The following is a 23,402-nucleotide window of genomic DNA, read 5'->3' as shown; positions in this document are numbered from 1 at the left end:
CTGGCTTCCCACTCCGCTCGCCTCTTTGTTACATCTTGTATGGGTGTATAGGAGTAAAAGTATTTCGTTCATTTAGGTCGTATCTATGTTTTTATAGGTGTATCTGCAGGCTTTGTATAGGCCTAACGTAGTGGTTCTACAAGCAAGCACACAGTGCATGCAGTGCAGGTGGTTTCAGAGAGTTATTTATTTCTCTATTATAGGTCAAACTTCTCCAAAGTGAGTGACACCCACAGCCACAATATTAGAACAAAGATGGGAAATTGTCGTTCTACTATAACGTCGCCTTGCTAAACTAATGGCCTGTCGTTTTTTTTTTAATTCAGGAAAAATAAAAAAATGATCCAAAACAAAACTATGATATTTCTTAATCATTTCACCCAAAATGTTTATAACAAATTATGACTATTAAAAGAAAAATAACACTGTCTGTCAGTTATGTAACATAAGAGATTTAAATAGGTTTAAATAGGATTAAATCTGACTTTGGCCAAAAAAAATTGTAAAGAAATGGCCTAAATCAGTAAATAATTTGGCCTAAGTCACAAAACCATGTGACTATTTTGACCTAAGTCACACCAGGGAGTTAGGCCATTATACTAAAATGGGAGGGAACAGCATGATCCTTTTCAATTAGGAGATAGGCGATTTTACCAGCGGTGGCCAGTGTCATGAGGAGCTGACTTATAGGCAAAAATATAATTTTCCTCAAAAAATGACTTAGGCCATTAGTTTAGCAAGGTGACGATAATGTACTTTGAGGCACCATGCTCTACCAGTTTCATTACCCATGATGCAGCTGTCTTCAGGTTCCATCCTCGCTATTTAATATTTGAAATAAATATCGTCTCTGTCGGGTGGAAACCTCCTCTCGGTGCCGCGCTATGAGCTTGTATATCTGCTATTTTTTAATAGCCAATAAAAATACCAAATTGACACACAGCTGCGTTCCCGGTCTAAATGGATTAAGGTGCTGTCAGAGGCAGCAGGCCCCTCGGTATTCACTAAGACTTCGGAATGTTTTCAATGAGTGTGTGTTGAACATGAACTATGCAGTAGCTTATACCGTGTCATTCCCCGGTGAGCTTTTCAACAGATGATACGCACAAGTGTGAGCAAGTCAAAAGCTCACATTCCATTTTTGACAGTAATAATACAGCATTCTTTATTTTGCTCAGCGTGTGTGTGTGTGTGTGTGTGTGTGTGTGTGTGTGTGTGTGTGTGTGTGTGTGTGTGTGTGTGTGTGTTTGTGTGTGTGTGTGTGTGTGTGTGTGTGTGTGTGTGTGTGTGTGTGTGTGTGTGTGTGTGTGTGTGTGTGTGTGTGTGTGTGTGTGTGTGTGTGTGTGTGTGCGCGTGCGCGTGCGTGTGTGTGTGCGTGCGTGCGTGCGTGTGTGTGTGTGTGTGTGTGTGCTTAGTTTTTTTTAAAAAGGGAAAGGAGAGGTCGCACAGACTCGCAGCCACGATGCAATAAACCTTTTTATTTATAAGTTACCAACGTTTCGACATATTATGTCTTCATCAGGGTATGAAAACTATGCTTAGTTTTTTTAACAGGATCCCAGACAGTGTGATGACTTCACTGGTTTTGATGGGAGTGGCTACACTGAGTGGAGAGCTTCTATTGCTAAGTTCACAAATGTTAGTGTGAACACTAACATAATATTATGTGACATTAAGGTTGTGATTAAAACCTGTAATACCGTTTACCTCCTTTTCACCGTTATTTGTTCAGTATGTTGATGATTGATTGATTGATTGATTTTAATTGGTAAAAATGTATCCAAGTAAAACACATACAATATATAGATTATAACAGAAAGTATATTATTTCCCTTGTGATCCTTAATACACAGTAAAATCCCTCTGTGGTAATGTATCCATTTGTAACAAATTAACAAGGGATTTTACAGTATAATAAGACAACAATTCAAGCTGGAAAGGCGACTGCAGTAAAACACCTTTTAAAAGTGAATACAAGAGAATCTAAAACATATAGGAATTGATCATATAAAACTAAAAAAGGCAGCCCAATCATGCACACTACTGTAGTTATGTAGGCTACCAAAGCACTTCTGTTTGAAGAGGTAGCAGTCTACGTAATAATTAGCGTATTGAAACATCTACTGATTCTGGAATGAGAAGGAGAAATGGTTTAGAATCGTAAACGCCACACCACACGCAGTGAGTTACACAAGAGTCCTCTAGCACAGTGGTTCTGAAACTTTTTCATGTCATGGAAATAAGAAATAAGCAACCAGGTGTATGGAAACAAGCCCAAAATAAATAATTTAACCTATATGCATCCTATATGCATCGGATGTTTGAAAATAGCCCATCTACAAGTAGATCTTGTAGATCTGCTATGTTCAAACAAATCTTGAAAAAAGCTAAACATTTTGAATATTTTTTCAAAACATTGTGAGCTTGCAGATCTGCTACAATCTCACTACAATCTCAGATTGTAGCAGATCTACAGATATTGTAGCAGATCTACAAGCGTGTAGATCTGCTACAATCTCACTACATTCTCATCTACTGAAAATAGCTGATCTACAAGCACACAATGCGTCGCGATGTGACGCATTGTGTGCTTGTAGATCGGCTATTTTCAAAATATTTTGTATACATTTTGAACTTGTGAATATGGAACATTATGCACAATACTTTTACTTTTAGTACTTTTACTTTTGTACTTTAGATATATTTTGATACCTATTCTTTTGTACTATTATTATAGAGTATTTCTACATTGCAGTATTGATACTTTTACTTAAGTAAAACATGTTGTGAGTACTTCTTCCACCACTGGGGACTGGTAATGTTTTCCTTTCATGAAACGGCTAACTTGACCCCGAAAGCTGAATTGAAGGAGCCACGATGACTATAAGTACATCACGTTATCACTGTGAAAATAGGAAGTACAACCAGGATGGCACTGAAATATATTCCTATTATTCCATCACAGTTACACACTCACATCTTGATCTCTAGAAGTGTTGTTGTTTTGTTTTGTTAAAATAAGTCTTAAATGGCTATATTGTGACATTAATCATTGGCTATAGTGTTTCTGTTCAGTAACAGGGGTCTCCCCGTCTCTCCAGCTATTTAGTAAACAGAAAAATAAAATAATAAAATAACTAGAAAAAGTGCTCCTCGGAGCACAGGTCAGGTATGTAATTGTGGCCTCCTGGTGGCGCTATAATAGGCCAATGTGAGAAGGGTACCATTTCTTCTTATGCCTTTCACGGCAATCGGACAATGCATTCATGATTTGAGGCATTTTGTTCCAAAAATGTGTTTTGCTAAATTAGACCTCTGTTCTTTCCTTATTTAGTGGTGGTTCTTTTAATTATATTTAAATGTATTAAATATATTTTTTCTTTTTACTTTCTTTTCAGATTCAAAACTAACTTTTGTTTCATTTAAAAGGTTACACAAGTAATCTAACACTCAGGATTTTACTGTGTAGTAGCCAGGGAGCCAAAAACTGACATTGTAAATGAAGACAACGCCTCTGGACAAATAGGCTACAGTAACAATATTTAACTCCTTTACATGCATTTTAGCCATGGTGACACTGAAATTGCCATAACAGTAACAGCTTGTATCGTCTTATCTCATCCTCTGGTTCACTGTGGGTCGAACACAGCGTCTCAGGCCACTCCCCTGGTGGCTGCTTCAGAAATGCTGGGCCTTGGGTCCACCTGCTGCCATCACACAGGGCCTGAAGAGCGAGCCCCCGCGTGATGTTATCGGCTGTTGGCACGTATCTCCGCGTAGCAGATTCTGTGAGCTCTTGGATTTCCGCCACTCGAGTGCCCACAAAAAACTTTGTAGTCTGACAGCAACCATGTAAAAACAGTCAGTGAATCAGACCATAATATGCAGCTGCAGATTGGGAGAGACAACTCCGTGGTGATCACCTTGAGGGATAGACTGCTGTTTTTTGGGTAGCGACGCGTGACCGTGCAGCCAGGAAGGAGACCTCCACCTTGCCCTCTGGGTTCTCGGTCCAAAGATAGGCCACGGACACATATGCCTTCTCTGAGGCGTCGCAGAAAATATGAACGTTTCTCATACTGCTGTGATGGTCCATCTTGGGGCTGGAGTAGCACCTGGGCAGTGTTATCTCTGGCAGGTGTTCCAGCTCGGCCTCCCATGAACGCCATAAACGGAGTAACTCCTCTCGTAACTGCGGGTCATCCCACTCTATTTTATTCTCCCACAAGCGCTGAACTACATGTAGGAACTGTACTGGTTGTGTAGGGCACTTGAAGCCGAGGGGACATATTGACTGGCTAGAACGTTATATTATGTTCCTCATTGTGTCAGTCTGGCAGTGCCAGTGCAGACTGAGGGCAGACTCCTGGACATCTGGCCTACCATGGCTGAGCCATAGCTCACAGCTGTCTGACCTGGCTTCAGAGGGTGACTAATGCTAAATGCATCATCACTTGCCCACTGTCTGAACTGAAATCTTCCCTGGAATCAGGCTCTGCAGCAGTTGTCGACATAAAATGACGCGCATATCTAGGAGATCCGCTTGTGTTTTGAAGTCTGTTTCTGGCCAATCGGAAGGCTGCGTTTCAGCGGTATTTGGATGGAAACTGTCAGCTCTCAGCAAGGCATTACTGTCTGTGGGTTTAAACCTTTGCGGACCATACAGGACAGGTATAAGCTCTCAACATCCAATGTGGCCATGCATGATCACTTCCCCTTCAATATCCCCCACTTTTTTTAGGGTGTTAATCATGTCCATTGAATCTATTACATAGGCTGGGAGGAGTGACGTGGTGTGAGAAAGGAATTGACATGTGGATATTTTTTCTATTAGATGAAACAATGGGTCTGCCTGGAGGCGATTCCAGGCGTTTACTGGGGGGTGACAGGGTATTTGACTTACAATGTATTTGAGTATCAATGGAACCAAATTGACTCTAAGTGGTCCAACGGAACCAAATTAGGTTTTTCTTATTTAGTGTGTGTGTGTGTGTGTGTGTGTGTGTGTGTGTGTGTGTGTGTGTGTGTGTGTGTGTGTGTGTGTGTGTGTGTGTGTGTGTGTGTGTGCGTGCGTGCGTGCGTGCGTGCGTGCGTGCGTGCGCGCGCGCAAGTCTGTAAATGTATTTGTAATATTGCTATTCGCCACCCTCTGTTAGGTACACTATACTTATCTTTGCAATGGGTTTACACAATGGTATAGTAGTGGACATGTGAGTTGGACCCAGAATTCAAACCTCACAATAAAAAGTATTGACAGGACAAAGTAATGACTACAAGAAAAACAACATCATTTTGTTGCCACCTTTATTGAATACAATGGGTCATATTGTATGACTTTATGAATACAATGGGTCATATTTTACAACTTTGTATGGTGACTTGAATTGGAGAACTTATTCAGCAGCTTCTTTTCCCTGTAACAATAGGAACATCATTTTAGATATTCAACATGAATCTTTAGTTAAATCTTGGTTGAAGATAATGAACCTTCAGTTCATATTGCACATGTATTACCTTGGAGTCACGACTTTTAGCTCTCATCTTGTTGACCTGGCCTTCAGCGATGTCAGCACGCTCTTCAGCCTCCTCCAGCTCATGCTGAACCTTTCTGCACTTGGACAGGTGAGTGTTGGCCGCTTCCTCCTACAATATGGTAGAGATGGTTCACAGCCTCCATATTTGAAAAGAGCATCTGACAATAGGCTCTATGCACAGCAGCCATATTGGAAAGACATTGGGCCTCTTCTTACTTCCTTCACAGGTGTTACCAATGGTACTAATGAAGGCTCTGTTCCATTCTGGTCAGGGTGCTGATATCGTGCATGTTGGCCCACTAGAAACACTCCATTTTGGTTCCCAAATAATGGTGGGTGTGTAACTCTGAGAGTGTACGGGTCCATTTGGTTCCATTTGTACACTCTCAGAGTTATGGGGGTCCTTGAAAATAAGACAACCACTATGCCACACTAAATGGAACAGAGCCTTAATTAGTATCATTGGTAACACCTGTGAAGGAAGTAAGGAAGGGGCCCAATTCATTCCCAATATGGCTGCTGTGCATAGAGCCTATTATAGCCCAAACAAGACAATTGCAGGAATGTGTGGTTGTGAATAATTCAGTGGCCCATGCAGCATGTTCATGCGGTGCCTTGGGGCCACATGAATGAGCCTTGACAGGTTATCATTGGAACGGCACAATCAAGGTTGTGTTCTTGTTCGACACCCCGAGCCCAAAAATATGCAGCTTATAGGCAACAAAATCTTTTTCACAACGTCGTTTTCACAACACCCATGTGTGCAGTGCAGTGCAGTTCCGTGGTGCCTGGTGCACATGCCATACTGCAGAAGCATGGCAAGCTAGAGATTCTGCGTGCCGCTCGTGGGAAGCAGCAAGATGGGCACTGAAAAATGCTTGGCTGTTGGTCATGTCGGCATAATTTTTACTCTACCGATTCCCATTAACCCATTAAGACCTGAGGCCGATTCTAAAAATGTCTTCTAAATCCTAACAGTTTTCTGGAAAACGTATGTTTCTATGTCAGTGGTTCTCAAACGTTTTCATGTCAAGGACCCCCAAAATTGTATTTGGCCGCCGACCCCCATCTAAAATATTATTTTTTCCAGGGAACCCCCCAGAAGCAAAGATTTGAGTTGAAAATGTTTGCTTTGAAAAATATATATATTAAAAAATGTTGAATGTTGAAAAAAAAGCAGATCTACAAGCTCATAGCACGGCACAAAGTGACGCGCTATGAGCTTGTATATCTGCTATTTTTCAATATCCAAAGTTTAAAATATGGTTAAAGTGGTTAAAATGATTATGACTCAGATGCTGTCCGCAGTTTTAATGAGTTAATCCTTAGTTACACTATGACAACAACACTATGCCCCATGGCAACCACAACAAAAAATGCATCACTATGTATATTTGTCTTACCGCTTCCTCAGCCTGCCTCTTGTAGCCCTTCACCTTCATCTGCAGCTTGTCCACTAGATCCTGAAGCCTGCCAAGATTCTTCTTGTCCTCTTCAGTCTGAAGTGAGAGTGAATTTATAACGTTAGTTCTATGTTCATGCAATCTATTCATCTTGTCAATGGGCATGATGGTCATTAAAGTGAACATGATTATACACAGTACCTGGTATGTCAGCTCCTTCACTCTCCTCTCGTACTTGCGGACACCTTTAATAGCATCTGCTCCACCTCTCTGTGCAGAGTCGACCTCTCCCTCCAGTTCACGCACCTTCACAGTTGAATTATACATTATCAAATGATTTCTTCTTATTTCATTGACTATAACCTGTGTTGAAGTTAATTACATCTTACCCTGCCCTCCAGTTTCTGGAGCTGCTTCTTGCCTCCCTTCATAGCCAGGTTCTCCGCCTCATCCAGACGGTGCTGCAGGTCCTTGACTGTGATCTCCAGATTCTTCTTCATCCTCTCCAGGTGAGAACTGGTGTCCTGTTCCTTCTTCAGCTCCTCGGCCATCATAGCAGCCTGGAAAGTCATTTTTGTATTAAGATAAAATATACGTTTCCCTCAAGGAAAATACATTTTGGTATCCATGCCGCTGCCACACACTTGCCAAGAAAATTGCAATATACAAACATGGTACATAGATTATACTTAACCACACAATTCACATGTTGACTGTGAGACAATAGCTCATTAAATAATAAACAGATAATAGTGTCGGCCATCTGCCTGAAGCCAACACCTCGGAATGCTGGGTTCAGACTTTTCTTTGTCTCCCCGAGCACATATTTTTGACATAAAGACTAAGAAATGAGGGATTATTGTCATGAGCGAGGTGTATTGTATTGTATATGTTTATATTAAGCATGCCATAAGGATATTATCTACTGTAATTGTCCTGGTATATTGGACAAGGGGCGGACATCCTAACTTACATCAGTGATGGCTTTCTTGGCCTTGTCCTCAGCATTCCTTGCTTCTGAAACACTGTCATCCACTTCACCTTGGACCTGGATCAGGTCAGTCTCAAGTTTCTTCTTGGTGCCCAAAAGGCTTGTGTTCTAAAATAAAGATTCAGTTTAGCAATTTAAGTATGCTTGACTTGTATGTTAAATATTTGATGTTGAGAGTTTTCCTCTGACTTACCTGAGAGTGCAACAGGCCAGCACGTTCACTAGAATCCACCAGTTCTTGTTCAGCCACTTTGCGGCCTCTCTCTGTCTGTTCCAGAGCCACTCTCAGCTCCTCAATCTCCGCGACCATGAGGCCGTTCCTACGCTCCACCATGGTAGCTTGCTCCTTCAGATCTTCTTGGGCTCTGAGAGCATCGTCAAGGTGCAGTTGGGCATCCTAAAATAAATCACATTTGAGGTGGTCATGTTAAGAGAAACATCAGAATGTGACCACTCATTGTTCAGAGCAGCTCCACTGTTTGGATACGTGTCTAACTACTATGCTTTTGCACCTTAAGCATTCCCTGGACATTCCTCAGCTGCTTCTGGGCCTCAGCAGCCTGGCGGTTGGAGTGACTCAGCTGAACCTCCATCTCGTTCAGGTCTCCCTCCATCTTCTTCTTGATCCTCAGGGCATCGTTCCTGCTCCTGACCTCAGAGTCCAGATTGTTCTGCATGGAGTCAATCACCCGCTGGCTGTTCCTCTTGATCCCCTCCATCTCTTCGTCCTTCTCTGCCAGCTTCCTGTCCACCTCACCCTTGATCTGGTTGAGCTCCAGCTGGACACGAAGAATCTTGGACTCCTCATGCTCCAGAGTACCCTAAAATGTAATACGGGATCAAAAGGTTGTAGGACCTTTTAATGTAACATTGATCATATACTGTTTGAATACAAACATGAAAGAAATCCAAGATAGAGACAATTGCATTCTTCATCTAGAACCTAAAGGTTTTACCTCAGCTTCCTCCAGGGCTGTCTGGATCTCTGACTTCTCTGTCTCCGTCTGTTTCTTGGACTTCTCCAACTCATGGATGCTCTTTCCAGTCTCACCGATCTGTTCAGTCAGGTCTGAGATCTCCTCTGCAGTTGATTGAAAATTGTCAATGAGGAACTTTTCAATCAGCAATTGCATTTGAATTAAGTTGGTGTGGCCTAATCCACTTATTGATCTTGAACATTTAATGAATTTCTTACTGTTATTAAAATAAATGTGTAGAGAGAAACTCACGTTGCAGGTTCTTGTTCTCACGCTTCATGGTCTCCAGGTGGTCCAGAGACTCCTCGTAGGAATTCTTAATCTTAAACATCTCAGTGCTGAGAGAACGAGCCTCTTTCTGAGCTCCTTCCAGCTCTGCCTGTCCCTCTTCATATTTCTGCTTCCAGTCTGCCAAGACCTGCACACCGTTTGTAATGACATGTGTTATTTACCCCACTTTAAGGACCTGAACACCGTTTGTAATGACATGACGTGTCATTTACCCCACTTTAAGGACCTGTACACCGTTTGTAATTAAATGTGTCATTTACCTCCACTGTAAAGACCTGCACACCATTGTAATGAAATGTGTCATTTACCTCAACCGTGAGGACTGCACACCGTTAGTAATGACATGTGTTATTTACCCCACTTTAAGGAGGATTATTTTGTTTTAAAAGGATGAATGTCAAAGCACCTTATCAAAGTTCCTCTGTTTCTTGTCAAGGTTGGCAGCCAAACCGTTGGCCCTCTCCACATCAATCATGAGGTCTTCCACTTCACCCTGGAGTCTCTGTTTGGTTTTCTCCAGAGAGGCGCACTTGGAATTCACAGCCTCAATTTGCTCCTCAGCTTCCTGAAGACGCTGGGCGAGCTTCTTCCTGTTGGTCGGTTTTGAATGGAATCAAATTATATTGTGGGCAGTATTTTGTATAGTGAGTGGTGCCTGATAGTGGGGGGTTCCAGGGGGTCCCCAGCAAAATGTGTTAATAGAGCATCACAATTATTTTAACCACTTTATCTATTTATACGTTGGCTATTCAAAAATAGCAGACATACAAGCTATTTTTGACCATTATTGAAAAAATCTTGAAAGTGTTTGAAAAATGTTGAATAATCTTCTCTGCTGGGGGGTCCCTGGCACAAAACAGATGGGAGGGTCTGCAGCCAAATATCAATTTGTGGGTCCTATAGGCAAAAAACGGTTTTAGAACCACTGGTGTAAAACATTGACCACTTACTTAGCTTCCTCCAGCTCCTCAGTGCGTTGGACAGCATCAGTCTCATACTTGCTCCTCCACTGACACACCTCAGCGTTGGCCTTGGACATTCCACGCTGCAGTTCAGCCTTGGCCTCCTGCTCCTCCTCAAACTGCTCCCTCAGAAGATCACAGTCATGGCGAGCTGACTGCACACCATGAGCAAGGGAATTCTTTGCCTGTCAAAAGAAAACAATGCCAAATTAATGTCAGATGCATGGTTAAAATTACAAAAAGATGCAAATTAGGCCTATTTGTAAAAATGTGTAAAAAAAGTTGTTCCTTACAATCCTTAATCCAGGGCGACTTAATACATCAAATACATAGAAATGATAATCTAGGATCATAGGTAAACCAAGAACCTCAGTATATCAGTATAATATAAAAATATATAATAATCTGTACATTGAAACCATACAAACCGTTACTATAGGATGCCAGATCAACAAATGATCCTGGCATCTGTCTACATAACATGCTATCTAAATTACATTTTAACCTTTGCATAAGCCTGCAAGGTCATCAAGGCTATAGGGCAAGTGTCTAAGGTGGAGTGTGAAGAGGTGAGTCTTCAGATTACAGCGGAAGATTGGGAGTGAGTCTGCAGTTCTAACTGCTTACCTTAACCTCCTCTTCAACATGTCTCTTCAACTCCTCAATCTGCTGGGTGAAGGCCTGCTTGCCTCTGGTGAGTTGAGAGACGAGACCTTCTTTCTCCTCAAGTTGACGACCAAACTCACCTGGTTAGAAATTTGAATATTTGTTTCAAACATTTAAATAAATCTTTGTTGAATACCTGGGATAATTGCTGATGAAAGCATTATCTCTAATTAGGGAATTTGCTTAAGTATGACAAACCACGTAGGCAAAGTAGACTTTACGGTGAACATTTACCGTTTTCTGTCAACAGTCTTGCTCTTTGAGCTGAAACATCATTTATCTGGCGAACATTCTCATCACTCTTGGCCTTGATTTCACCAAGTTGGTCCTCAAGGGTGCGGCACATCTTCTCAAGATTTCCCTGTTAATTAACATTGGGACATATTCAATCACTGAAGTAACCTACCTGTTGGATCATTGTTTCTGAATTGTCATGTTTGTTCATTGTTTGTTACATGAAGTGGAGAAGTGTCCTGTAAGTCCATATGGACTGGACTTCCTTGGAAGCATTACACTTTAATAAAGAAAATTAATCAATCAATCATTTATTCCCTCATTTTTTGAGGTTTTGGTTCATAGAACCAAGTATTTTGTATTACCTTTGCCTTAGCGACAGCTTCCATGTTGCTGGACAGATCGTCGATCTCCATCTTGTATTCACTCTTCTCCTTCTCCAGTTTCTGCTTGACTCTCTGGAGGTTGTCGATCTGTTCACCCAGTTCAGCCACGCTGTCGGCCTGTTTCTTACGGAGGCCAGAGGCGGTGGCCTCATGCTGCAGGGTGGACTCTTCAAGGTCACGACGCAGCTTCTGGAACTCAGCCTCACGCTTCTTGTTCATCTCGATCTGAGAGGCGGTGGCTCCACCAGCCTCCTCCAGCCTCTCGCTGATCTCTTCAAGTTCCCTGGAGAGGTCAGCTCTCTGCTTCTCAACCTTGGCACGAGCAGCACGCTCCGCCTCGATCTCCTCCTCCAGTTCTTCAATACGAGCCTTTCAAATTTATGATTTTAGATTAACATATTAAAATCCTAATACACGTACTTATTATTAATGATTTTACAGAAAGGGGGAAAAAAATACCTGGAGTTCTTTGATCTTCTTCTGCAGCTGGGCCCCCAAAGATTGTTCATCCTCAATCTTACTCAGAAGTTGGCTCGTTTCGAAGTCCTTCCTGTGGAATACAGTACATCATATTAGGTATAGTTTTTTTCTCCATGGCATTTAATATTGTTTATTCATTATTATTATTATTATTATTATTATTATTATTATTAGGCAAATGATTCATTAATTATTCATATTGTGGTCCACGTTACTTCTTTATCTTCTCATCAGACTGCTGCTTGTCATTCTCCAGGTCCATGATGGATTCCTGGGTCAGTTTCAGATCACCCTCAAGCTTTCTCTTGGCTCTCTCCAGGTCCATGCGGAGCTTCTTCTCTTGCTCCAGAGAACCCTCCAACTGCACATAATAATATTATTGTTCTTATGATTCATTCATTAACAGCAATAAACACACAGTGTATGTTCACTTCTATGAACTCACATCATCGACTTGCTGTTCCAGCTTGGTCTTGGCCTTGGTCAGAGTGTTGACTTTGTCTTCCTCTGCCTGCAGGTCATCCAGGGTCTGCTGATGTGCCTCTTGGAGGGCTTTCTTCTCCTTGGTCAGCTTAGCAAGTCCTTCATCCTGAGAGGCCATCTCCTCAGTCAGGTTCTTCACCTAAATGAACCCAACATAGACAGTGTTAATAAGTCCTTCATCCTGAGAGGCCATCTCTTCAGTCAGGTTCTTCGCCTAAATGAACCCAACATAGACAGTGTTAATAAGTTATTCATCCTGAGAGGCCATCTCCTCAGTCAGGTTCTTCACCAAATGAACCCAACATGATCAAGTAGGCCGTTAATTTGCGAAAAATCACAACAAGTTAAAGTATGGAGATAGGAGGTTTCGACTGACAGCAACGACTACTTAACTTGATAAAAACCCCGGAGAATGTATGATCACGAACCTTGTTTTCAGTGGCGTGCTTCTCCTTCTCCACTTTGGCCAAGGTGAGCTCCAGGTCATCGATGTCCTTCTTGAGCTCAGAGCATTCGTCTTCCAGCTTCCTCTTTTTGGCGGTCAGTTCCGCGTTGATCTCCTCCTCGTCCTCCAGTCTCTCGGTCGTCTCTTTGACCTTTGCCTCCAACTGGATCTTACTTTTAATAAGACCCTCACATCTCTCCTCGGCATCGTTCAGTGCTTCATCTCCCTGGTTGTCAACGAAAAAGATATGTGAGGGAACTTGTTGCAGCATTTGTTCTGTGTCAGATATATGAGATTCGTTTTGCAGCTGCTTCCTGGGGGGGAGGGGGGGGGGGTATATTAACACAGGGGACATTAACTGGCTGAACAAGCTGGTGAAAAAGGCAGGCTCTGTCATTGTCAGAGCCTGGACGGTACGGAGGCGTTGGCGGAGGTGAGGACAAGGAAGAAGCTGGAGGCTATCAACCTCCTCCAAAAGGATATACTATAGTTGTGTGTGGGTGAGGAGCAGTGGCGTATGCAGATTCAACCGCCCCCACAGAAGAACGATAGATCGGGTCAGGCCTTTGTGCTGGTAGCCATGTAGCTATACATTGATGCCAACAGCCGTTCGACCACCAGACATTCCCTGCCATCTACATTCTACATTAGATAAAAGATTTGAGATAGGATGATAAACAATATGAAATATTATCAACATTTCCTGTACAAGTGCAGTTACTTACCGACGCCGATGCCTGTGCAAGGTTATTTTTCTCCTGCACCAGAGCCACCATCTTCTCTTCCAGTGTCTTTTTCGTGGCCAGGGCCGCGGCCAGGTCGACCTTCATCTTTTCGTAGTTCTCCTTCATGTTCATCAGCTCCTTCTCAGTCTCAGCGCTCTGCAGAAGAGGCTTGATCTTGAAGTACAGCGCCATCCATGGCCAGTTTTTCACATTGCAGAATGAGCGCACGTTGAACTGGATGGAGTAAATGGCCTCTCTGTGGGAAAACGGTTGAAGTGTGTCATGATTGTGGACAGTGATGGAAGAAGTATACTCACATTTGTTACTTCAGTAAAAGTATCAATACTGCAATGTGGAAATACTCTGTTACAAGTAAAAGTCTGGTATTCAAAATGTACTTAAAATAAAAGTATAGCGATACTGGCATCAAAATATACTTAAAGTACCAAAAGTAAAGTACTCATTTTGCATTTCACAAGTTTTAAAATGTATAAAAAAATCTTTTGAAAATGGTAGATCTACAAGTTCACATGTTGCAAAGTGACGCGTTGCTTGTAGATCGGCTATTTTCAAATAGCCAAAGTATAGGGCTGAAGTGGTTAATGTACTTTTTTTAAATAATAATTCAATTCTACAAAGTAACTAGTAACTAAGGTTTTCAAATAATTGCAGTGGAGTAAAAAGAAGAAGTAAAAGTATTGAACATTGGAAATACTCCAGTAAAGTAACAAAATACTTCAACATTGTAAGTAGTTACTTTCCACCACTGATTGTGGAACCCTGCCGAGCTGCAAAATACGACTGCAAGCTGTTATTATACAGCTGTTATAATGGTGTCATTATAGTTGTTACTATTGGTGTCGTTATTATTGCTATCTGGCCTTTACCCGACAAGGTAAAGGCCAGATGGCCTCACACCCTAGAGCCTGGTTCTCTTCCAGGCTTCTTCCCCCGTTTAAGGGGGGAGTTTTTCCTTGCCACCGTCACCAAAAGCTTTTATTAAAGTGATTTGACACTATAACAAAAATTGTATTGAAAAGTAATGGGAAAAGTGTTCTTTATACTTTACTATAACACATTATTATTATTAAAAATGATACAAAATAATGAATAAATAATGTTTTCAAAGTACCGTCTCGCCATCATCTTGACAAACTCCTTCCTCATGACGTAACCTCGTGCGAGAGCCTGAGTCATTGTGACCAGAGCAAACAGCTTTTCATCTCGCATCTCCTCAAGGACACCCAGCAGACCAGCTTTGAAGAACACCTACAATACAATGTTACAATGTAACTGAACAACTGTAGCATCAACTTTTAGTCCTCTGTCGATAACGTTAAACAAGATTTGCAGTGTGTTTACCTTGGTGTGTCCAAACTTGTACTCATCTACAGGTACGTCAATGGACCCAAGCAGCTTCTCTGAAGCTTTCTTGTTGTCCATGAACGCGCCATCGGGACATGCGCTGGCATTCAGTACTTTGTACCTGTTTTGTAAAAGTTCATGGTCATTTTGCGTTAATAGGTTAGGAACTAAAAGCTGCTGGAAAAAAGGAATGAATACCTCTGCTTGAAGTCAGCATAGGGAATTCTGCTGGGGAAGCCCTTCCTGCAAATCCTGATGCCCTCCAGCACACCGTTACACCTCAGCTGATGGATGACCAGGAAGTTCTCCATCAGGCCTGTAAATATGTTGCTCCATTATTATTATTAGGACAGAATAGTTACACACTGGCCAAAGTTGCATTAAATGACCACCTCACAATCATTGTTTATATATATATATATATATATATATATATATATATATATATATATATATATATATATATATATGCGCTGTCGGGCAGAAACCAGCTAACTCAAGCTAACTCCAAAATGTTCATTTTTCAGGAAATTAAAAGACAAAACAAAAAGTGGAGTTAGGAGTTCATCATTGATAAAAACAGCTGAATGGACCTCCAAGCTCACAATGAGGTTGGAGTCAGCGGAACCAGCTAACTCCACCCCCTTTTGCTGGAGTTAGCTGGTTTAGCAGAAAGTTTGAGGATCCACTGGCGTTAGCTGGTTTTGTCAGAAGCGCTTTTTAATACTTTTCATTGGTTCAATATTTTTTTAATCAACACACAGATGTAAAGGGTGTTTAATAGCACTGATTTATGAAAAAAAATTAAAAGCTAAAAAATGGAGTTAGCTGGTTTCTGCCCGAAAGCAACAAAATTTCTATATATTTCTTCTTTTTCTGTTTACCTGGAGTCTTGGACTCGTTGGGAATGAGGCAACGCACAAAGTGAGGATGAGTGCTCCTCAAGTTGGTCATCAGCAACCCCAAGTTTGCCTATTGAGAGTAGGCTTATTATTAGTAAAAAAGTTCTCCTATTGAGACATAAAAGAGTGAAAAAAGTGATAGTGTACTTTTTCCTCCTCTACAATTATTTGAACACTTTAGATACTAGTTACTTTACAGATTTAGATTGTTCTAAAACATACATTAACCACTTAAGCCCGATTTTAAACTTCAGCCATTCAAAGATAGCTGCTCTACAAGCTTACAACTTGTGATACAGAAATTGTTTAATTCCAACATGAAAAGACGTGCCTATTTCGTACATGGATATAATGTTGATAATAATAATGCTTCATTTTTACAGGAATATAATGTTGATAATAATGAATGAATATTCTTACCCTGAAAGCACTAGACACAGTCTGCATGGAACCACCCTTCTTCTTGCCTCCCTTTGCTCCAGCCACTGAGGAGAACCGGGCAGAACAGGTTTTGGTGACAGGTTTCGGTGACAGAGTTTTGGGGAATTATAGGAGGTTATGATATTAATAAACATACCTTCAGGCTCAGGTAGGGGATACAACACAGCCAGCAGTTTAACTGTTGACTTCTGGTACAGCTGCACCACAGAGTCGTTCAACGGGTCTTTGTTCTTCTCCAGCCAGCCTGTGATGCTGTAGTCCACAGTTCCAGCGTAGTGGACCAGGGAGAAGTGGGCCTCACCCTTGCCTTTGGCAGGTTTGGGCTTCTCAAAGGCCTTGTTCTTCCCAAGATGCGTGCCATGCAACTTGTCGTTGAAAGTTTTGTCTGAAGCCTTTGGGAACATGCACTCCTCTTCAAGGATGGAGAAGATGCCCAAGGGCTTTGTAAAGGAGACAAATGAGACACATCACCAAAAACAAAAACTTGGCGCCAATGAAAAAAATTATGTCATGTCCATTAAAGCACAAAATAATTGTATACCTTCTCAAGGAGCTCAATTCAGACGGCCAAGTCCATGTACCTACCTTTTCAATGAGCTCAATGCAGACAGCCAAGTCCATGCCGAAGTCAATGAGATCCCAGGGGATTCCCTCTTTCTTGTATTCCTCTTGTTCCAGAACAAACATGGTGTGGTTGAAAAACTGTTGCAGTTTCTCATTGGTGAAGTTGATGCACAGCTGCTCCAGGGTGTTGAACTGTGAGTGGAAATATCATTAGCCCAATCTCTTGTAATTGTGTAATTCTGACAAAAATAATTAGTCTCCCACTTTAAAAAAAAAAAAAGTCCATGCTTACGTCAAAGATTTCAAAACCAGCGATGTCCAGCACACCAATGTAGTAGTTTCTCTGCTGCTTGGTGTCCAGCATCTCGTTGATCCTAATGACCATCCACAAGAACAGCTTCTCATAGATGGACTTGGCCAAGGCACCGACTGAGTTCATTACCTAAGGAAATAGGAATGTTATTAGTAGGGGTGTGAATTACACAATTTAGAATTTAGAATTTAGGCATTTAGCAGTCATAGGTAAACCAAGAACCTATCATCAGTCTAAACAGCACAAGCTCATAACATCAATAATCTCTACATTGAAACCATACACACTATAGGATGCCAGGTCTACAATTGAACCTGGCATCTGTCTACATATCATAACTATCTAAATTGCATTTTAGTCTTTGCATAAGCCTGCAAGGTCATCAAGGGCAAGTGCTACGGCCAGTGCGGCTAAGGTGAAGTCTTCAGGTTACAGCGGAAGATTGGGAGTGAGTCTGCAGTTCTAACTGCAATGGGGAGTTTGCTAACTTACTCACCTGTGGCACAGTCTGTCCCTTAGTGACATACTCGTTTCCGACTTTCACTCTGGGGTAGCAGTATGCCTTAAGCATCTCTGCTGAGTTCAGGCCCAACAGGTAGCAAATCTTGTCAGCCTCTGAAATGTTCATACAATTTGCAATTTACAATTTAGGCATTTAGCAGACGCTCTTAATCCAGAGAGCGACTTACAGTAAGAATACAGTAAGGTGATACGTTAAATGCATAGAGATAGTATAGGATCATAGGTAAACCAAATAACCATCAGTCTCAACTGCATAATATCAAAAAATGAATAATGGAAATCTACTGAAAATATATTTAGCTTAGTTCATTTAGAATAGAATATAGTAAATACAATTGTGACAAAGTATGCATTATTTTAATTCCTTAGTTGAAGATGCAGCTCACCCTCTGTGCCATCATTAATAATAATAATAATAATACCAACAAATACAAATAAAACAATATAAATAAAGATGCAGCTCACCCTCCGTGCCGTCAGGCTCAGCCTGCTCCTCACGCTGCTTCTGTTTGAACTTCAAGACCCCATGATGCATCACTGCACCGGTGAACTTGTAGATGTACTGTTTCTGCTCAGCGTCGAAGCCCAGGATGTCAATAGCATCCTGATGTCAATAAGCAGAGATGTACAAAATGTTGAGATTAACCATTAGATTAACAAACATCCTTTAAAACTGTGTACAACTCAACAGTAAACAAAACAACATACAGTATAAGTGTATGCAGGGTATCTGCACATTTCGAAAGTGTAAATTTAAGGACTTTCAAGACCTTGTAACACCTATAAAATGAATAAATAAAACAAATAAGACCATTACTGTGTCAAAAGTCATCAACAAACTACAAATTGTCAAACTTTGGCCAAATTGTCAAATATTACCTAAGAAAGAGGCAAACTAAACAAAATACAAAATATATAGATCGGCTATTTTCACAATATTTATCTGTGGAACCGAGTCAAACTAAGTGTAATGCCTCAACTTCTACAATTCCAAGTGCTTGTCGGGGTGCGTGTGTGTGTGGGGGGGTAACAATGTTCACTGACATCAGTAGCGTCCAACTCCTCTTTGTCATTAATGCTGGCCACAGTGATCTGACCCATGCTGATCAACGGGAAGTCGTAGGGGTTGTTGGTGATCAAGCACATTTCTGAAAAGGGATAAAAAAAAAGGGTGACATTGTGTTTTTATTCATTCATTTATGTTCTCACTGCATCATCAGTAATTCCACTTACGAATAATCTCAGGTTTGTGGTCGGTCATCATCTGGAAAAAGATGTGGTAACCTCTCTCTGCAGGAAGCTGGTAGGTCACTCTGGACTTCTCCAGCAGATCTATGTGGGTTGTACATAGCTCATAATAATAATGATAATAATGATGATAATAATCATAATAATAATCTATATGGGTTGTTCATAACTCAAAATGTAATCCTCAAATTAACGCATATAAAATGTATAATCTGTGAACTTCATACTTACAGGTCTCAATATCAGCACTGGACAGTTTACCCGTTGTGTTGAAATGGATTCTGATGAATTTACCCTGTTTGATATATAGCACAATTTGTTGCATCCCTCTACATTGTGGAAATATTGCAGGTATTCTCATAAAATGTCATTATTTACACTTACAAAGCGAGAGGAGTTGTCATTCCTCACAGTCTTGGCATTACCATAGGCCTCCAGCAAGGGATTGGCTGCGATAATCTGATCCTCCAGTGACCCCTAGAATGTTTTAGACATCGCCCAATTAAAAATGTGGTCAGAATTCTTTCAAATTCGATTGTTATATTGCACACAAATGCTTTATGTTCGAAAACATGTATTTGTTAAAGTTAAAAACCCGGACATTATACCTTGATTTTACCACTGTCGGCCGCTTTTTCTCCACTTGCAGAACTAGCTGTTGCAAAGTACTGGATGACACGCTTGGTGTTCACAGTCTTTCCAGCACCGGATTCTCCACTGGTTATAAATGCATACATTCAGAGAAATGCAGTTAGTGAATTTGTGTACAATGTTCTTTTTTGAATTCCTAGTAGATGGGGAAACTTACGTGATCAGGACAGACTGGTTCTCTTTGTCTGTAAAATGTAAAGCAAACTTTTAGTCATGGATACAGCACAAAACCATTATAGTTATATATTTTGTTTACATTGTCCTGACTAGTACGTACCCATCAGCATGAACTGATAGGCGTTGTCAGAGACAGAGAAGATGTGGGGGGGAGCCTCAATACGCTTCTTGCCTCTGTAGGCATTTACAACCTCCTGGTCGTACACTGGGAGCCACTTGTAGGGGTTCACAGTTGCACAGAACAAGCCAGAGTAGGTCTGAAGGGGAGAAGAGAGAGAGAACATTAACATCACACAACATAGCACTGAGCATGCCACATATCAGGGACAACGGATCACTAGAGCTGGGATTAGTCACAAGTTGCAAGTGGCATGAACTAACAGTGGTGTAAAGTTGAGTATTTCCAATACTTTTACTTCTACTCCACTACATCTCAGAGGCAAATATTGTACTTTTAATCCACTACATTTATTTGAAAACTTGAGTTACTAGTTACTTTTCAGATATAAATTATGATACAATGAAACATACATTAACCACGTTAGCCCTATTTAATACATAGGCTATTCGAAAATAGACGATCTACAAGCTCACAACGCGTCGCTTCGCGACGCGTTGTGAGCTTGTAGATCTGCTATTTTCAAAAATGTAGTACTTTTACTTTTGGTACTTTAAGTAGTATTTTTTTATTCTGGACTTTTACTTGTAACAGAGTATTCTTCTGTTACAAGAGTGTTCACTTCAGAACCATGAGTTTGTTTGAATTTGTTATTCTATGGTTTTCACTTGATGTGAAATATAACTTGTAGTCCGTGTTTCTCTGCTATGGACCGGTGCAATGTTGTACTGTTCTCAGCATGTAGAAAACCTTACATAGATCATCCATGCTGCATAACGCTCTTTGAGGTTATACAGGACGGTGGCTTCAGTGAGGTGGGTCATCATGGCCATGTCCTCAATTTTGTCATACTTGGGAGGGTTCATAGGGGTGACATCAGCCTCAGGTACGGTTCTTTGCTAAAAAAGAAAAAAATGAATGTATTGTGATTACAGTTATACTGTTCCGCTCTTTTATTTTAGATACACCTCTACCTACCTGCTTATCCAAGAGCGTTTCCACGGTGAGTTTGTCACCGTCCTTCTTTATAATTTTACACTTGAGGTACAGCTCAGCCTTATCGGCCACATATGCTGCCGTTTTGGCATCAAAGGGCGCACTTTGAGACTCCATTCTCTCCTTCTCTGGCTTACGGAGGTAAATGGCGGCCTTGCCGTACTGCTCCATCTCTGCGTCCGTACTCATGGTGGCGGCTTTCTGTAGACGGACAAATAGATAGTGTTGATGCCTTTGCTGACTTGAGATCTGAGCAGATAACTGTAGGACTATGTAGGACTATTCTTATGGTTATAGCGTATTGTAGGTTTAATAGGAAAATGATGAACACTCACTTTTCCCCTCTACCAGTAGCAGTGAAACTTTGTGTGCAACCCTTAAGTGTGGGGGAAAAAAAACATCATTTTGAAGACATTAACATGAGTTGAATGATTTAATACACTACTATTTATAATCATGAATTAAATTAGATTATATGCATCCAAATGTTCATTCTTGCCACACACCACTTCGTAAGAGGGACATTTTTTTATTTCTCATTAGTTCCACATCTATAAAAAGAGTGATCCATTTCAATATTATTTACAGACTATGAAATAAAATTATACTTTTCCAACTCCAAACTTTTGTTTGGTTTGTTTTTATTTTTTTCCCCATTACAGCCATGTTTCTTGTTTTTTTAATTCGTCCTGAAGCAATGCTAGCTATTTTTTCTTATACACTTTAATTCCATCGTATGAATTAAGGTTACATTCAGAGTCGGGTAGACTAGCCAAACTGTACTCAAGTAAAAATATTGTTACTTTAAAATAATAACTAATAGTAGATGTAAAAGTACTCTTCCAAATAATTACTTTATTAAGAGTAAGAAAGTATCTGGTAAAAAAATCGCAACATTATTGAAATTGTCTAAATAGAAATGAATGAACAAAAGCAAATTCCAATCTGGCCTAAACCATATCACTATAAATAAAACAATACAAAATCATTGAAATATGTACAATATAAAATCAATTATTCTGTCCCCTCATTCTTACGTGTGTGTAACCTCGGATCATGTGTGTAGCTATGTGGCACTATGCATGGAGTCATGATCAAAATGAATAGCTAACATTGTCTGATACATTTATATGACTATGAATAGCCAACATCAGTATAACATTTATACGACGATGAATAGCTGACGTCTCTAAAACATTTATATGACTCAGTATGAATAGCTAACATGTCTAATAAATTAATAGGACTATGAAGGACGAATGAAGTCTCACTCACCACGAAATGGAACTCTGAACTCCTCTGCAATGAGCTCTGGATGGGCCCGTCTCAGCCTGCTTTATATGAGGTGTTTAGTGCAGGATGTGCAGAAAGTAAAAGTAGGAGATGCCTTTAAAAGGTCCTTTCATTCCTATTGACATTGCAGTAATATCCATGTAGCCATTAAAATTCAACATTTCAAATCTATTAATACAATTGTAAAGTTATACTTCCAACATCCACATGATACGTCTTAGCAATGTGGTTTATGTCATGCCAGTGGCTATAAAAATCATCTTTAATTGGCAGGGTGGTGGGGTGCAGCTGGGTGAAATTCATTTGGCCATTACAGCATATCTTGTCAGATAAATGATTTGGAACATGTTAATATTACTTTTATTTCTTAGATAATTATAAGTAAATAAGTAAATGTACTTAAATACCGTACTCGAGTATCATTTTGAGGATTTTTTACTTGAGTATGTCCATTGCATGCTACTTCATACAAGTTTCCACTCCAGCCCGTTTCAGGAGGAAACTTCCCTAAATTCCTAAACATCAAAAATTCCTAAACATCAAAACTTTAGTTTTGATGTTTTTGTAGTCAGGGTCACAGTTCAGATGTCCATCGCAGTGGTTCTCAAACTTTGCAGGCCGCGACCCACCAAAAGAATCATACTTGAACTGGGGACCCCCCCACCCTGACAAGCACCTGAAATTGTAGGAGTTGAGGCACTGAATCTTGTTTGACTTTTTGATAGAAATAGTGAAAATAGCAGATCTACAAGCTATTTTCACAATGTTGGCCTCGATCTTTCTTCTATCATTTGACAATATGGCCAATGTTTGACAAGTTTTTATAGGATAGGTTTGTTTATTACTTTTGATGCAGCAATTTTTCTTTCTTTTTTCCTCTGTTTTAGGTAGGCCTATTAAAAATGTCTTAAAAGGTTTTAAGACAATTTATAGATCTTATAAGTCCTTAAAATGTCACTTCACTGTCATCTGGGTTCCGACCCACAGTTTTAGTACAGAGTGGGCATGAGTTGGTAACAGAGCCAACAAATAGCCTGGCACATGGCTTAATCCCTGACCTTAATAAAATGGTCTCGCCTAACGTTTATTTCCGTTCCCTGTACGCATCGCATATCATTTCAGAGTTACATTTCACCATAAATGCATTCATTAACAGACTATGTCATGTGTAATTGCACACACAGCCTCTCTCACTTAGCTGATACAGTCCAAGGTAGTGGTCACAGCAACCCAAA

At 40.6% G+C, this 23,402-nt stretch overlaps 1 protein-coding gene across 2 annotated transcripts; it reads right to left on the bottom strand.

The window, feature by feature from the left end:
- Nucleotides 1–5,289: 5,289 nt before the first annotated feature.
- Nucleotides 5,290–22,179, bottom strand: LOC311062083 (myosin heavy chain, fast skeletal muscle-like). 2 transcript variants are annotated; one of them, XM_084080869.1, is made up of 41 exons: nucleotides 22,150–22,179; nucleotides 21,210–21,250; nucleotides 20,857–21,075; nucleotides 20,634–20,777; nucleotides 19,861–20,017; nucleotides 19,741–19,768; nucleotides 19,541–19,649; nucleotides 19,317–19,409; nucleotides 19,164–19,227; nucleotides 18,918–19,016; nucleotides 18,729–18,832; nucleotides 18,150–18,288; nucleotides 17,659–17,777; nucleotides 17,142–17,291; nucleotides 16,871–17,041; nucleotides 16,422–16,725; nucleotides 16,265–16,329; nucleotides 15,827–15,914; nucleotides 15,141–15,258; nucleotides 14,940–15,063; nucleotides 14,710–14,846; nucleotides 13,578–13,833; nucleotides 12,836–13,078; nucleotides 12,370–12,546; nucleotides 12,140–12,285; nucleotides 11,904–11,994; nucleotides 11,424–11,813; nucleotides 11,059–11,185; nucleotides 10,786–10,904; nucleotides 10,147–10,343; nucleotides 9,603–9,786; nucleotides 9,158–9,323; nucleotides 8,885–9,009; nucleotides 8,441–8,749; nucleotides 8,122–8,325; nucleotides 7,911–8,036; nucleotides 7,327–7,497; nucleotides 7,139–7,243; nucleotides 6,938–7,033; nucleotides 5,515–5,643; nucleotides 5,290–5,414 (listed from the first exon to the last, which is right to left on the bottom strand). In XM_084080869.1, exons 3-41 carry the CDS (start codon nucleotides 21,061–21,063, stop codon nucleotides 5,394–5,396), a joined length of 5,802 nt encoding a protein of 1,933 aa, XP_083936995.1. In that variant the 5' UTR covers nucleotides 21,064–21,075; nucleotides 21,210–21,250; nucleotides 22,150–22,179; the 3' UTR covers nucleotides 5,290–5,393. The 2 variants fall into 2 exon arrangements, with proteins under 2 accessions (XP_083936995.1, XP_083936994.1); XM_084080868.1 differs by having other exon boundaries at nucleotides 6,938–7,243.
- Nucleotides 22,180–23,402: the final 1,223 nt, after the last annotated feature.

This window comes from Gymnoscopelus microlampas, assembly GCF_963454915.1.
Source record: "Gymnoscopelus microlampas genome assembly, chromosome: 2".
Taxonomy (NCBI): Eukaryota; Metazoa; Chordata; class Actinopteri; order Myctophiformes; family Myctophidae; genus Gymnoscopelus; species Gymnoscopelus microlampas.
The sequence above is the reverse complement of the archived record's forward strand: the minus strand, read 5'-3'. Positions and strand labels throughout refer to the sequence as shown.